Genomic DNA, 15,344 nt, shown 5'->3' on the forward strand with positions numbered 1-15,344 from the left:
GAGTATTAGAACACAGGTTTGGCTGAGCTGTTTAAACAGAATATATTCCTTACCATAAATTTTCTATGCTACTGTAACTACAGAAATTCTCCTTCAAAAGCCAAACATGCCCACCTGATTTGCAAGTAGCACAAAGTAGCACTTTCTTTAAAATCTAGAGAATTATTGCTGATATTTCTGCCTGAGGAACCCACCTAATAATAATAACAACATGTTTTTCCACACTGTGACTTGATTCTGGCTGCACACATTTCCATTCCAGTGTCATTCACAGTTGTTTTTAACTTCAGCGAGAAGCAAGTTTTCATTTCAGCTAAAACCAGACATATCAAATTCAAGTTTAAAAAAAAAAATGTTGGGGAGGGAAAAGGAAGGGCATTTTGGCTGAGGAGAAAAAGGAGAAGAAGGGACTGTTAAAAGAATAAATTTTCTCCGAGATGTAACACTATCTTAGCAGCAGCAGCAACTAGCAGGCACAACTTGGTGGATTTTTCTTCGCCTTTTGGGTTTTTCATCTGTAAGTTCTGCAGTGAACTGGCAGACACAACTTTTGTGGATTTTGTTTTTTCGCCTTTTGGTTTTTCATCTGTAAGTTCTGCTGCGCGCTGGGGAGGGAGGGAAGGAGGGAGGGAAGAGATTGGGATGGCTGTGGCTGCTCAGCCCACGCCAGGAACCTCTTGGTACCCTGGCAGCATCCCCAGCTCCCTGCCCGAGTGAGCTCATGGGGCTCAGCTGGGCTCGCAGAGGTGGCACCACGCACACGGGTGTCATGGAAAGTGTCAGAGGGCCACTTGTTCCAGGGCTGGCTGACAATGAGGAGCCGCTGGCAGCCCCCGTGTCGCCCCCAGGCCAGGCCAGGCCATGCCAGGCGGGCGGATGCCGGCACACGAGCACATGAATAGCGGGTCTGTTCCAGCAGCTGCGCCCTGCCCGGCTCAGAGCTCCGGCAGCAGCGAGCGCTCCGCTCCTCGGCCGTGGGGACAGAGCTGGGGACACGCACAGGGATGGCCTCGGACAGGGACAGCGCCAATCCCCACGTGAGTCTGCCTCGGGGATACCCATGGTTTGGGGGGGACATGCACCGCTTGTATCATTTGCTCCTCAGCTTTGGCAGTGAGTTTCCTTTGAAAACTCAGTTCTGCTTTTTTCCTCTGCTCCTCTTTGAAGAAAAACCAGTGGCAGGATGTCTGCTGTGTTCTGCCAAGAGCAGTTATGAGCCTTTCTCATATAAAAAAAAAATAAGGGTTAGAAGAGGGATATTACTAAAAAGAGATGCTTTTTAGGGAAGGAAGGGTAGGGGAGGAAGAGATTAGCCTTCAGCCCTCAGAAGGAGGCAGCACAAACTCTACAAGCTGCATAAGTCTGATCTGCCCCTCATCTCACAAAGCCTTTCTCTGTTTGGCAGAAAGTTCTCTCAATCTGGAGAGGAGAAAAAGAAATAAATACGGCAAACAAAGAGGGAGAGAAAAGGCCAAGGTTTCCTATGTATGGTTTACAGAGAAACAAAACTTCTTGATGAAGCTCTTTCAGTTCTCTGTGTTCCTGCTCTGAGTGTTTTTTAAGAAGGTAGAAGTGTTCCTACTCTGTTTGTGTTTTTTGAGAAGGGTGTTTCTTGTGTGCAGCGCGCGTTCTCAGAAAGGGTAGCTACCCAAGGGTTGGGAAAAAGAGAGGAAATAGAATCAAAAGCCCAGATCACAAACACCCATCAAACCTCAGAAGTTCCAGTCCAGATCTGCACTGCAGACAGCTGTGAAGGGAAGAACATGAAGCATTGCCTAGGGCACAGCTTCCAGCCCTGAGTAGGTGGTATAAGGGTCCAAACTTTGCAGCTGATTTTCATGTCTGAAATGGTCGTAATCATCCTTAGACTTGGCAGTGGGGAAGTCACTCTGGGGCCATAATTTTTGTTTCTTGGCCCATGTCAAAGAAACTAAAATGGTAAGATTTGTGCCCTTGGAAATAATCAGGACAATGTTCCTTAACTAGAAAGAAGGACTGAGACTCCCCAAACCAGCAGAATGTACCTCCAGTGAGATATTGGGTGTAGAGCAGCTTTTGAAGACCTGGGAGCTACTATGCTCAATAAGAGACACAATTAGTGAGGAAGATGCACAGGTAGCTATGACAGTGAAAATGTACTTTGTTAAGACTTTATTAAGGGGGAGATAAATGTTAGTCTTTCCTACAACTAGACAATAAGGGGGAAAATATAGACATGGTTAAGCCAGGAACTGATGGTAAAGAGAGGACAAGAAAATTATGCTAAATAAAAAGTCAAATTAACTCCCTGTATGTTAAATCACTCCACTGAATGGAACATTTCAGGTCTATAATGAATTTCAAGTCCAGGTATAATAGATGGAAAAAAAATTAATTAAAAATCTTATCGACCACTGCAAAATTTTTGGTGTAGAGTTTTCTCTTTCAAGCCACCTTGAGTTCAAGTGAAGAGCCAAAAGTGATCACACCAGCATCTTTGGCCTTTACAATACTCAAATAATTAAGTCCAGAAGGCCAAAGGTTCCTTGAGTTGCCCGACTGAGGAGAACATCCCATCTGTTTCCAGAGCAGGGAGGTGTGGAGTGTGCACCACTACAAACTGCCCCAAAAAGAACTGTGCTGCTAAGGTTTCCTGTCATGGGGAAGCCAGCAGGCAGCACAAAACACAGGTGAATGCACACAGACTCTGGCAGGCTCACGATCAGGAAATTCACAGATCCAGGAGAGGGAGTGTTACCCACTGCTATAATAAATTAAACCCCTTAACCAAACGAATCTAGTTTGGTTCAGACTCCAAAATATGCAAAAGCATAAGCTGCAAATGGACCAAGAGCTCCTCTGGTTCCAATCTGCTGTCTGAAAACCCACAAAGAAGCAGGGTTGACCCAGTGAGCATCGAGGCATGAGCTTGGAACACCAGCCATGCGATTAACACATGAACAGTGAGCGCCTTCTCCAGGACTCATTTATCAAGGAACAAAGTAAGTTGTGGGTACAAGGAGTCTCATGCATACCTTTACTATCACATGTAATTTGACTGCAAGCCAACTACTTTATTCTATAAATAAAGGCCTGAGTGAGCCTCCTTTGAGCTCTCCTGGCTGCATGATTTCCCCTTGCACTGTGACAACCCTCCAGGCTGCCTCTCAAAGCAGAGACCTTTTACCAGCAGCAGATCTCTGGTAAGTAATTGATACTGCACAGAACCCTGTGGTATGGTAACTTTGATTTCTGCCCTGGTACCTTTGATCTTATCTCAGGAACTGTTGTTTTTTCTTGGTAACTTTTACTTGCACCTCGGTAGTTTCAAATCATTGTTCAAATGATTGCGCTGTATAATAACAGACTTGCCATCAAACATTTTTACAGCATTATATTAAAATCACTTTCACAAATACCTTTGAAGATGATTCTTGAAGTGATCTAAATCCCAAATCGTTTGTTCATGACAAATTGGTGTAGTTGGCAGAGTCCTGAATCAGGATTCAGGACAATAGCTGAGACAAGCAGAGAGTCCTGTAAATGATGTGACTTGAAAAGTGTGAGGTAAGGGGAGGAGTGGTCAGTGGCAGAGGAAAAAAAAAGTGGTTTTCAGTGGAAAGTACATTTAAAAATCCTCCTTTTAGTCCCTGCTCTGAGCAGGGAATGCAGAGCAGCTATCTCCTTGGCAGTTTCCAGCTGTGGGTTTGGGAAGATCTCGGGGAATGTGCACTGCACACTGTAACTCCTGACTCACTGCTCCTCAAAGAGCTTCTGGATGGAGTAGCAGGAACAATCAGGAAATTGACTATGATACAGTACAGAAATAGGAGTTTGTATTTATAGACTGAGGGTCCTGTGTCTCAGTCACAGTTCCCTCCTAGCATTTCTTACTCAACAGGGACAGGCTGGGCAGGTAACTCAATTTGAAACAATGGAGCTTTGTCCTCATGTAGGAGACAGCAGGAGAAGGAAATCAAGATTTAAGAAGGCTCTAAGCAGAACTGGTCAGTCCCCAACGTTTTCTGCTCATTCTGAAGCATGAACAGGAGCTCAACCAGCAAAACTGAAAGTTTCTGTAACAGGACTCCCACATCCAGCATGTCATCAGCCTGTGGAATTTGCCATCTCCTGGGGCAGGTTAGGAGGTCAAATATTGGGGTGAGCACACATAGAAAAGAGGTCGGGAGGTCCAGTAACAATATTTACAGTTATGCAAGCTAAAAAAGGTACCTTCAAATTCCATAAGCCAATAGCAGGATAAAAATAAATATTGGAACTTTTCAGCTCCCTACAGGCCCTGGCACAATTGCTGACCACACTACAAGTGGTAGCTCGTATTAGAGAAATTAGACACCAGCTCTCTGGAAGTGGCACCTATGACTGCTTTTTAACAGCAAGAAGTGTCTCCCATTAATCCACTTTCTCCCTTACAAAAATTCCCTTGTTCTGTGTCTTTCCAAGGAGTCTGCTTTCCCATTCTGACTTCTAGGAAGACCAACAAAACCTCAAATGGTGTAGGGAGAGGTGCAAAAAGGAAATGGTGCTGAAATAGAAAAAAGCCACAAGATGTGCAGCTTTACTTGGTTTATGCCAGCCAGTCAAGTGCTAAGAAAATAAATAAAACAAGAATGAAAATATTTCAATTTAAAATATTAATTTACCTATTAAAAGGTAAAACTTTGACATTATTTAATCTGAATGATGCATTTTTGTGGCTTCCAAGTGAAACTTTCACCTTCCTCTATTGAACACCTGTCATTGACAAGAAACCAGGCAGAGAGCAGTGTCTTGGTGAGGTATAGCAGGGTACATCCTGAGATAGCTGGGATCTGAGAAACACATTTGGGATGGAAACAAAACAATCCAAGAAGACCCCACCACCAATTTCCTTTTACTTCAGGAAACACAGGTTTATAAATTAGAAGTATGGCTTTGATAGAAACACTGGCTGATTTGCCTGTACTTGTTTATGCTATTGTCCCCCTGACATTTTGTCCAACCCTTCCAAGAGATTTGCAGGGGGGAGAAGGGAGCCATGCAGGACACTTCTTTCAGCAGCACAAGGCCCATTAAATCTGTTCAGCTCTGTACCTCAGCTCACCATCTGACATCCCAACACAACCCTGTTTCATTGGTGATTTAAGCCAATGTTCCAAACTTTCAATGGGGATGACTGAGACAACATCATTCCACCATTCCCAGCTCAGTAGCTGATACTAAATGGCTCCATAGTTTTATTAGATTTATATTTTTATGTTTCCTTGCAGTTACCTTCTGTACAAATGGGATCTGTGCTGGATGAAATGTCATCCCTGTTCATACTGCAAAAGAGGTCCTATATTGTATGTTGAGTCTTTCTTTTTATAGTTTCTTACTCTTTGGATAAAAAAAAAAATACAATCCTCTGGGATGAGAAGCAGAAGTAATACCTCACCATTTAGGGAATGTTTCATACTTCAAAAGTAAAAAGAGTAAACAGCTAAAATAATCATTCTGGAAAACAGGCCCTACACTGAAATTTTTTTGGCAGGAGTTGCTTCATGAATACCTTGAATGGAAAATACATCTGTGGAAATAAAGACAGGTTTACAAGTAACTTGCAAGGGAAAAAAAAAGATTTAAAGTAATTGCATAGTTTACTTCCAGTGCTCAGTTTTTGACCAGATCTACAGCAGGCAGACTTTAGAAAGAGATAGATATTATTTGGACAAATAGAGCCAGCTACAGGTCTAACAGTGTGGACTTTTCCAAAATGCCCACAAAACAATTGGAAAGTCCCCCTTTACCACAGTAAATCCCATCTCTCACATCCCCCTTTCAGTCTAAATCTGAACACACAGAGAGTGTGCTCACAGCTGGGCTGGACTTTCAGTTTTTGGTATTTTGTGGCTTTAACTTGTGCTGCAAGGCTGTGATGTGCTTACAAGTTCCTGGTTTGGGCATGTATTCAGTAGTGTTACCTGGGCTCTGTAATTTGGGCTAGATAGTGAAAATTGGCATTGAGAAAGAGCCTTTCAAGGAGAAACCTAAGTGCTGCAGAAAAATCAATTTCTGTGATATTGTGGATCCTTGTACATTGTGTGCAATCCAGTCATCAAGAGGCTGAGGAGCTCATCTCACTGTGTTTGTAACTAAACTAACTCAGTTACTCCAACCTTTCAAGCAGGATCCCACTCCCAGGATTACATTTCATTACCTACACCATTCACATAACTCCCAGGGTTCCACTCCATCTCCTACACCATTTATCTGAATACTGGCAAAGCTGTTTCAGAGAGATAAATTCAAAGGAAACTGCCCACTTTTTGTCAGGATAAAGTTCTGCTTTGCTGTCCTGCAGTGGTTCCTGGGAGGATCCCACACCTGTCCATGACTGGGAGTGCATGGCCATGTACAGACAATAGAAAATCTCCTTTCAGTGGCAGCTACCCCTCACTTCAGAGCAGTAATCTGAAGGTTCAGGTTTCGGTGTAGCCAGTGGAGAAGCAGGGAAGGCCCAAACACTAACAATGATTGCTGTCACCAGTGGATGCCACCCAGACTGCAAGATTTCAGGCTGCTCCCTGAGAGCAAATCCTTTACAGGGCTTGGGCAGAGATTCACTGTGCCCCAGTCAATCAAAAGGCAGGTGTCAAACAGATTATTAGACTCTGTACCAAGAGTGACCCTCTGCTTTTCTTCCCCAGCTGCCAGGACCTGAAAATGTGTGCAGCATTACCTGTGCTGGTCCCAGAAACCAGCAACACTCACACCAGAACACAGACAAATGTGTCACAACATGCTGAGGAGGAGGAGACTAATTCTTGCAATCAGTACTAATTAGTTCTTGGTTCTGTTGTCAGATGTGACATTTTCCCTCTTCCCTTTACTTTCCTCCTGCCAGCTCTACCTGGACATGGCCAGATTTCCCTCTTGGGGTGAATGTTTGCTTAGGCCCTTCCCAAACATAGGGATAATAGTATTTTTATCTTGAGTTTTAAGGTATCTGGGGAAAATGAGGCACATGTGGAGTTAAATAAACCCTTGGAGCATCCTTACAGCAATGGCTGAGCTGGACCCTCACCCTTCACCTTATGAGGGGCAGTGAAAGAAAAGGAGGAGTCTGAGGGGCAGAGCCTCAGAGAAAAAGGAAAACAATTGTTATCTCATTTGCTTCTCCTGTGTTGTGCTCACGTTTGTTTGGAGATTGTTTCATTGGTTTCAAGTGGATTGTTTTGACTTAATGACCAATCAGTGTCAAGCTGCGTCAGGACTCTGGAAAGAGTCACAAGTTTTCATTATTCTCTTTTTAGCCTTCTGTAAGTATCCTTTCTGTATTCTTTAGTATAGTATTATATAGTATAGTATAATATAGTATAATAATAAAATAATATCATATTAATATTAAATAATAAACTAATATAATAAAATAACATAAAATCATAAATTAGCCTTCCAAGAACATGGAGTCAGATGCATTGCTCCTTTCTCTGTCTGTAAACCCCACAAATACAAGACGTGCACATTGCAGATTCGAGTGCACAAGGAGTTTTGGCTGCAGTGAGTAACCATAATCCTGGTTATGGTGGTGGCAGCACAGCTCTCCTGTGTGGCCAGCAGTAAACCACTGAGACATCTCTGCGGCTGGGAATCCTCTGCAAAATGAAATATGTGTTAAAACACAGCTAAATTGGATTTTTCTATCTTTTGTCAAATAGTTGCCCTTCTCACTTTTATTCCATCCTGTGCCTGAGAGCTGATCCATGAACCTGCTTCTCTCTGTTTGCCCCCAGTTGATACATAGGTACAGCATTTTCCCCTCATTTACAACAGAAAAAGGAAGTCCAAGTCACCCCCTCTCAGCCCTTTCTGTAAAATCTGTATTATTTTGCTCTGCTTCTCTGCTGAGAACCAAAAATGGGCAGCACTTCAGGCATACAATAAGCACACACAGAAGTGTGGGCTTCTCCAAGTACAAGAAGGGTGAATGGGCATTTTCACTGCCATTTCCCTGTGAGTCAAGTGTTTATAAAACTGTCTCTGGGGAAAGGCAATACAAGAAGTGAGCTCTACTACTGTAATCTAGACTGCCTCAGGTATGTAAACATGGAACAGAAACTTTTGAACTGGACACCAGAATGATGGAAGAGCCCAAGTGCAGAGGCTGCAAGATGCACATCAGCAGTTACCATACACCTTGACACACTCCTTTGAACTAGCCAAGCTATAATCCCTGGTCAAATTACATGAATCAGATATGTGACTCTGTAATTACAGCTGTGAAAACCATTATACACAGGATCTTAGAACTTTCTATCCAAAATAACCCTTGGGGAAGAAATTTCTCATTAAGGTGCTTGGGTCAAGGTTCAGTGAGTGCTGGAAATTCTGGGGGAATCCTGTTGGCAGATTTAGAGAAACAAGAACAAGAAAATGAGATCATGTTTTGGTTTGTGGCTTGTTCATGCTCTCATGGTTTTTTTCTTTATCTTCCCCCTAATATTTATGCATATTTGCAGGAGTTCTCTCTTTTGCAGAATACTATTTTGTGAGATTTAAAAGAAGGCCCAAATTCACCATAGACCTTGATTATGTGTCAAAAATAACTCTCCTACCAATCTAATAAGAGCCAAAGGGTGGCCAACCATTCTTCTGTAACCTATGTTTTACTGAAGGACTACTTTTGCAGAAAATAACAGCACAGAAATACTCTATCAGGACTTGTGTGAGAACCAAGTTATTCTGTCCCTAGTTTTCCAAGAGTGCTATGAATATCAATGAATTTAATTTCACAATCTCCATGTGGAACAAGAGGTGTTTTCCTGGCTATTTTACAGATATTAAGTCAAGGCAGAGATGGTTAAATGAGCACTGAGGTACCCAAGGCCACACCAGTGGAAGGTGACAGGAAATCCTGAGCATCTCTGGATGGGCAAATTGCCACAGAGCAGCATTCTTTGGCTCCATCTTTGTTCTCACAGGTTAAATTCTTAATCTCCATCAATTCTTGAAGGAATCATTGGAGATTTTTTCAGTCACCAGAGAACACTCTGTTACTTTACACAGTGCAAAGAAGAGCATTAACTGAATGCTCTCAATAGGACACCACCCATAACTCCTTCCCCTGCTGAATGCTAACTTCAACAGCCATTGGAAACAAAATTTTGACACACTTTCAAAAGTTCAGGCACACACAGCTGCATTTGCACCTCTTTCTTGCTGGAACCAGAGTCACTCAACCACACTGGTGTAGGATGAAACACCAAAACCAAAGTGAAACACACTGAAATACGTTAAACAGAAATTCTGACTCAGAATGACCATACAAGTTCTTGATGCAACTTTTCAACTTGAACTTTGCACCTCCTTCTGGCTGGTTCAAGATGAAATGTTGCTGCATGTCCCTGTGTGATTTCAGGCTGTGGCCACACAGTTTTTGCTGACTGGAGCTGGAGCAGGGAGGTTCATCCTTCCTCATCACCACCATCAATAATTACTGCTCCCTCAATGCAATGCTCAAAGCAATCACTCTGTCAAGACTGTCTGGGCTAGGAAACCTCCATTGCTGAGTGTCTAAGCTAACCCAGATCATTGTGAAAGAACTTGTTTCAGGAATATGTCTGGACACAGACAGAAATAGCAGCTCCTTTACACAGGCCTTCATCTATATTACTGCAATGGAATAATGGCTTGAATTCTGGAATATTTCTTATTATTATAAGAAACATAATTATATTCTTATAGTTGTGGTTATGTTAGCTGAAGATCTAGTTATTCCACGATTATCAGAAGACAACACCTACAAATCTGGGTTCTTCTTCACTTAGTTGTATAAAAGAAGGCAAACAGTTAACAGCTACAAATACAATAAAAATTATTCCTACAGAACACTGGCACCTGGGATTTTTCTCATCTTTTGCCCATGGTGACACCTTGACTGGAAATCCACACTGATCAGGGAGACACCCAGCAAAGGATTCATACACTACAAGAAAATTTTCTGCGCTGCTGTTTTGTTTTAACCAAACCAAAGATTTGAGCTCCATCCTCACGTGCTGGATTCTTGGGAGCTGACTCTAGCCCAATTCCTTAGCCAGCCCCCACTTTTGGCACGTGGTTGTGAAGAAGTTGCCGAAGGGAGCTGTGTCAAAGGGCTTTTCCTCTGCTCCTAATGGCTCCACGTACAGGCTGGAGGAATCTGAAGCGCTCACGAAATGTGGTTTCTCTGCTGGTGTTTGCTGTTCAGCTGGCTCAGCAGCTCAGCCATTTAAAACCATTGTGAGTGGATTTAGCACTTGTGAAATAATGCTGGCCTGTTCAGACCCACAGAGGGATGGGCAAAGTCCTCTGGTACAATAAAAGCCCCTCTCACCTCCTTCTCCTGTCTGTGAGGAGCCGGGGTGCAATGGAGTTTGAGGGAGAAAACTACAAAACTACTCACACCCAGGTGCAGCTATACAGAGATCAGGTGGAAGAGACATGGGCCTACCAAAATATAAAAAAAGCTAACATGTTCAGAGGAAGGAATCACTTCAGTATCAAAGAAGCAGATTAAAGGAAAAAAAAGAAGAAGAAAAAAACCCACACCAAAACCTCACTGAGTAAGTAGAGGGAGCAAATCATGGAGAAGGAAAAAAAAAAAGAGGAGCACAGCCCCAGAAGAGAGCCCCAGCAGGGTAAGTTCCATAAAATCACATCCTATGAATGCTAGTAAGCCAAACTGGGGGAATAGATACAAAAAACAGAGTCCCAGAAGTCTCTGGGACCAGAAACCAGAGAAGATGGAGCACCTCATGTCCTCCTACTCTGAGCTACTGCATATAGCAAGAGGTGTGCTTCATCCCTGAGCTGATCCAATGCCCAATTACCCTGCTGAGACCATCAAAAAAAGGAGATAACAGGCACTCTGCAGATCTGTATCCTTGTGCAGAGATTGAACTCAGGACCAGGCTTAGACAAGCAATTCAAGAGCAGATGGCAACAGGTCTTGGTGGCTACTAATTAGATTGGCTTTTGGTCAGTGATGTGGGGTTGAGGAGCCCTCTGATTCATTCCCAAAGCTCTGCACTGCCTCCAGCCGTGAGCCTACAGCTGAGTTATGAACAGGGTCAGTCTTGCAGTGTGCAGTTTTTTGCCAGTTTTTCCAAAGTGGCAGCTCCCTTGCAGGTCCCTCTCTGGAAGGGGAATGGGCTCAGGACTCAGCTGTTGGCCACTTTGGTGTTTAGGGTGTTTAGGATGTTTAACACTCACGTGTTTAGGGCCAGGGTGCTTCCTCTTGCCTCACTCACACTGCACAAACAGGGACATTTTCCCTCCTGTGGGAGCAGCTGACTCAGACCCTTGGCCAGAGGAAGGGAAAGGTGTCCCTGGCATGACCAACAGCAAAGAATGGCTAAAAAATAAAAAGATGCATCACTCTGTGGCTGCAAATGATAACAATACATTCCTCTTTATCCTGATCCAAAAGCAATTTTTCCCTTCCTTTGTTCCCCTCCCTGTGTTTTCCTATCTGCTGAGAACGTGTTTCTCAGCTAGGAGCCCAGTCAGTCTGTTATTGGTGTGCCTAAGATCATTTCCACGTTCCTCCCATTTTTTTGTTTTACATATTATCAAATGACTTGTGAAAAGTGAAGTTCAGCCAAGCAAACCTCCAAGGAGTTATGCAAGAGCAAGTAGCCCTGAGCTTTACCACGAGCCCTGTACATTAAAGAGGCACGTCCATGGATGGATAAATCAGTTTATACAGGGATAATCAGGGACACATTGTGGGTATGTAGAGATGAAGATATGAAGGCTGGCAGGTGCTGTTCCCAGTGGCTATCCCTAAATCAGAAGGCACTGTCTCCAGCCCTGCTCTTGACCTCTCTGAGAAATGAGGGGCAGTATCTGGCCAAGCAACTCCTCCAGTCAATTCCAAGCAGATGATACAATTCCATGCACACGATACATTTGTACCCTGCACAAAGTGCTGCTCTCTCCTTATCATCTGCTCAGTGGGCGTCATGGTGAGGCTGATTCAGCAGAAATCAGAGCCATTCTTGTGGGAAGTTGGTGTCAGGAGCAGCCAAACACACAGGCTGAGAGAAGGCTGTGATTTACTGATCACAATCTTTTACAAGGAAAGATCTATGGGTTTTACAGGCCCTCTTCTCCTCCTGGTGTGTTGTGAAGGACAGATAGGGCTCTGTCACTCCTCTTGGTGGGGCTGCAAATGATAATTTGCAGACCTAAAATTGTGGGTATGTGGTATCTGTTACAGAGCAGCACTCAGTCTGCCTTTTGCCCAAGGCACATGCGTTACATACACAGTCAATGCTGACATGTTGATACCTGTGAGCACAGGGAAATTCACATTCTGTACTCGAGTGCTGCAGGAGCTGAGGCATCGAGATGATGCAGGATGGATTACAAGGTGAAAGGTCTTCAAAAAGCCCAAGAAAACAAAAATTTCATTGCCAGGGTAAAAAACTGGAAAGAACAACTACAATGATTTCTCTAAATATTAATAAAATCCCCTGCCTCATGGGGATAAATATATATTAAAAGTCACTGGTCATGGTAATCATATTAATGAGTGCAAAAAGGCCTCTTTTGCCCACTTTGTCTGGTCATGTCAGCAGCAGAATCAAACAGAGTATCAGGGTGCCCAGACAGAATATGAGAAGTCGTGAATAAGAAAAAAAGAGGCAAGCTAGCATTTCTTTTTGCTGGGTTTTGTTTAGGGTTTTTTTTTAGGAAAAAAAAAAAAAAAAGACAAAAGACTGTAGTGAGTGCACAGAAGGGCACCACAAAACCCCAGGACTGCTGCACAACATACTGACAATAAAGCTGAGCTGCTCCAACAGGGGTGAGCTCTGCTGGGAGAGGCAGAAACCAGAAGGGAAGGGAAGGGTGTGATCAGGAGTGAATAAACTGCAGGGATAAACTCCTCAATAACTTCATGCTAGGCGTTGCAAATGTTTCAGTGTGCAACTACAACTGGGAACTAATATGAGCCATTTGTCCAAGCCCATGCTGAGTAAGGACCACCACAACTGCCCTTCAAACATAGTAAACCAGTGCCCAGTCTGTCCCACATGGCCCAGGATTTTTCTTCCTCCTCCCCAAATCTTTTATCCTTCCTCCAACATGCAGGAGCTCATTTCAACACAGCCTTGGCTATCCCCTTACAGGAATCCAGCTTCAGCACACAATGCTTACTGAGTTAACCCCACTTGAAATCCAGAGCATTTGTTCTACATCAATGGTTCCCACTTCTTCTGTCCCTTGGCCATCTTGAAAGGAGAAACTACAGGATAAACTCCAGGTACAGTGAGAAAGGAATCATAAGAAACTCCAGCTCCTGCAAAGTTTTGTTTTCCCACTCCAAAAACTTAACGTGTTCAGTGAACGTGAATGTTTTTTTCATAACAAGACTGCTTGCAAAATCTGGGCCATCAATTGTCATAGAAATTCTGCTTTAATCCTCTCCCATTCCAGCTCTGAGGTATTTGCTTCCCCAGTCCAGTCTCCTACTGAGGAAGGTCTCCTTTGCTACACCCTTTTCCAAAGGTCTCTCAAAGCAACCTCTACTCAGGAGATCCCTGAAAAACACAATTGTCACTGAGGGGATTTGGGCCTCCCTTTAAATTCTGCAGTGCTGCACTATGGCTCCTCATTTTAAAGTGAGCTCTTAAAGGCTCTTTGTCTCTTCAGGGTTGAAAGTTGCTGACTGAATGTCTGGGTCCAATTTTCCTCCTTTAACTGGCCATTCTCAGCTGTGCAAAGTGTTTGCATAATGCTACAGGATCATTCACACATCAATCTTATTTTACATTTTGAGCCTGTTTTGCAAAGGGGTTAATGAGAAAACAGAACACAACCTGAATAATAAGTCACCAGAAAAAAACCCACTATCCTAATTCCTTAATACAGAGCCAGAACAGCAGTTCCTCTCACAGAGGGGAGAGGATGGACACTTTTCTAATCTGAGAATGCAATTCCCAGGGACAGTGTATGAGAAAACAGCAGTAATCTACAGAACACCCAGGAACAGTTGTTGAAAGATTCCCGGGGTGTTACTCTTGGCAGGACATCAGGTTCCAATAAAACCCTCTGAAAACACTAGCCCAACACCAACAATAATAATAATAATTTACACAGATAGAGTCTTTTATCTCAGGCTCACTGCAAATGATGAATGAACTTCTTGAGGAGAGGTGAATAAAACTGGTGCTCCACTGATATTGCCACTGATTTGGAGATGTGGAAAATAGTTTATTGTGTGCAGACTTTGGAGGGCACACAGGAAAGAGTTAACATGTAAAGGCAAGCTTGGCAGCATTCTTTGTGGTGAACTTACAGGGATATAGTATTGTATTTTTTAATGTTTTCAGTAAATCCACTGCTGGCATTCCTCATACACAACCTGAGCACCTGTACACAAATCAAGTAACCAATGATTGCTTTGTGCAAATACACAGAGCACTTGCTGAGTTCATTCACAGCTACTTCACTCTGATGTGAAATTCCATGTATCCTGCTTCAATTCCTTCTTGGCATGCTCCTGTATGTTTTCTGAGACTAGTCTGGACTTGAAATCTGTATATAACCATAGATAAGTGTACGAAAAGTTACGGACCAGAAGTGAGACATTGGTGTGGGCTGTATGCAAAGTGCCAGAAGTTTTGGATCCAGACTTTCACTTTGCACTCTGAGCCATTCCACAGTGTGGCTACTTTCACAAAGCCTGAAATCCTGCATCTCTCTGGGTCACACATCAATCTCAGCCCATATTTCATGTGCCATACTGTGAAGATGTTGCTTGTGGTGTCACAGTAGCATAACCTGCAGTGAAATATGACTTCTATTGCATCACGAACAGTTTTTATGGCTGAATTGGGTTGCATGTGACTTTTTGGCACAAACACATCATCAAATGTTGCTGCCCTGACCTTCCCTAAGAGATCTTAAGAGCACAACATATATTGAGATAAATGGTAAATGGTTCCTTCCCTCAGGGTTTCTCAGTTCATATTCTCACATGAGGATTACATCTCGCTCTTTGTAGCCCCTTTCAGAGACAACATCACTCTTATTTCCCAGCACAGCTCTCTCCTCAGACAGCAAAAGCAGTTGAGCAGTCATTGTTTGTGCCTGGATTATAGACCATGGAATTTCTACTCACAGCTTACACGAAGGAAATGATGAGAACAAGTCATATTTCCTCTGTGTCATAAAGGTAACAACAACAGCAACCAAGGTTTTGCCAAGGCAGCCCCAGTCTCAACAGTGACTAACAAGCAGAAAGATTAGATATTGGGATGATCTAACAGCCTGCTGCTCCCAAAAGGGGGAAGCCCTGCTCCTCTTCAGCCTCTGACCCTTTGCTCCCTTCCTTATCT

General features: G+C 43.3%; 1 protein-coding gene across 1 annotated transcript in view; it reads left to right on the plus strand.

Annotated features, from left to right (window-relative positions):
* The first annotated feature begins 954 nt into the window (after positions 1-954).
* The window catches only part of NINJ2 (ninjurin 2), a 42,023-nt gene continuing 27,633 nt past the window's right edge, over positions 955-15,344 (plus strand). The window contains exon 1 of the mRNA XM_058022919.1: positions 955-1,037. Within this exon, the coding sequence (XP_057878902.1) occupies positions 1,005-1,037 (33 nt within the window). The 5' untranslated portion in view covers positions 955-1,004. The remainder of the gene's footprint in view (positions 1,038-15,344) is intronic.

The sequence above is a fragment of the Melospiza georgiana genome, chromosome 4, assembly GCF_028018845.1.
Source record: "Melospiza georgiana isolate bMelGeo1 chromosome 4, bMelGeo1.pri, whole genome shotgun sequence".
Taxonomy (NCBI): domain Eukaryota; kingdom Metazoa; phylum Chordata; class Aves; order Passeriformes; family Passerellidae; genus Melospiza; species Melospiza georgiana.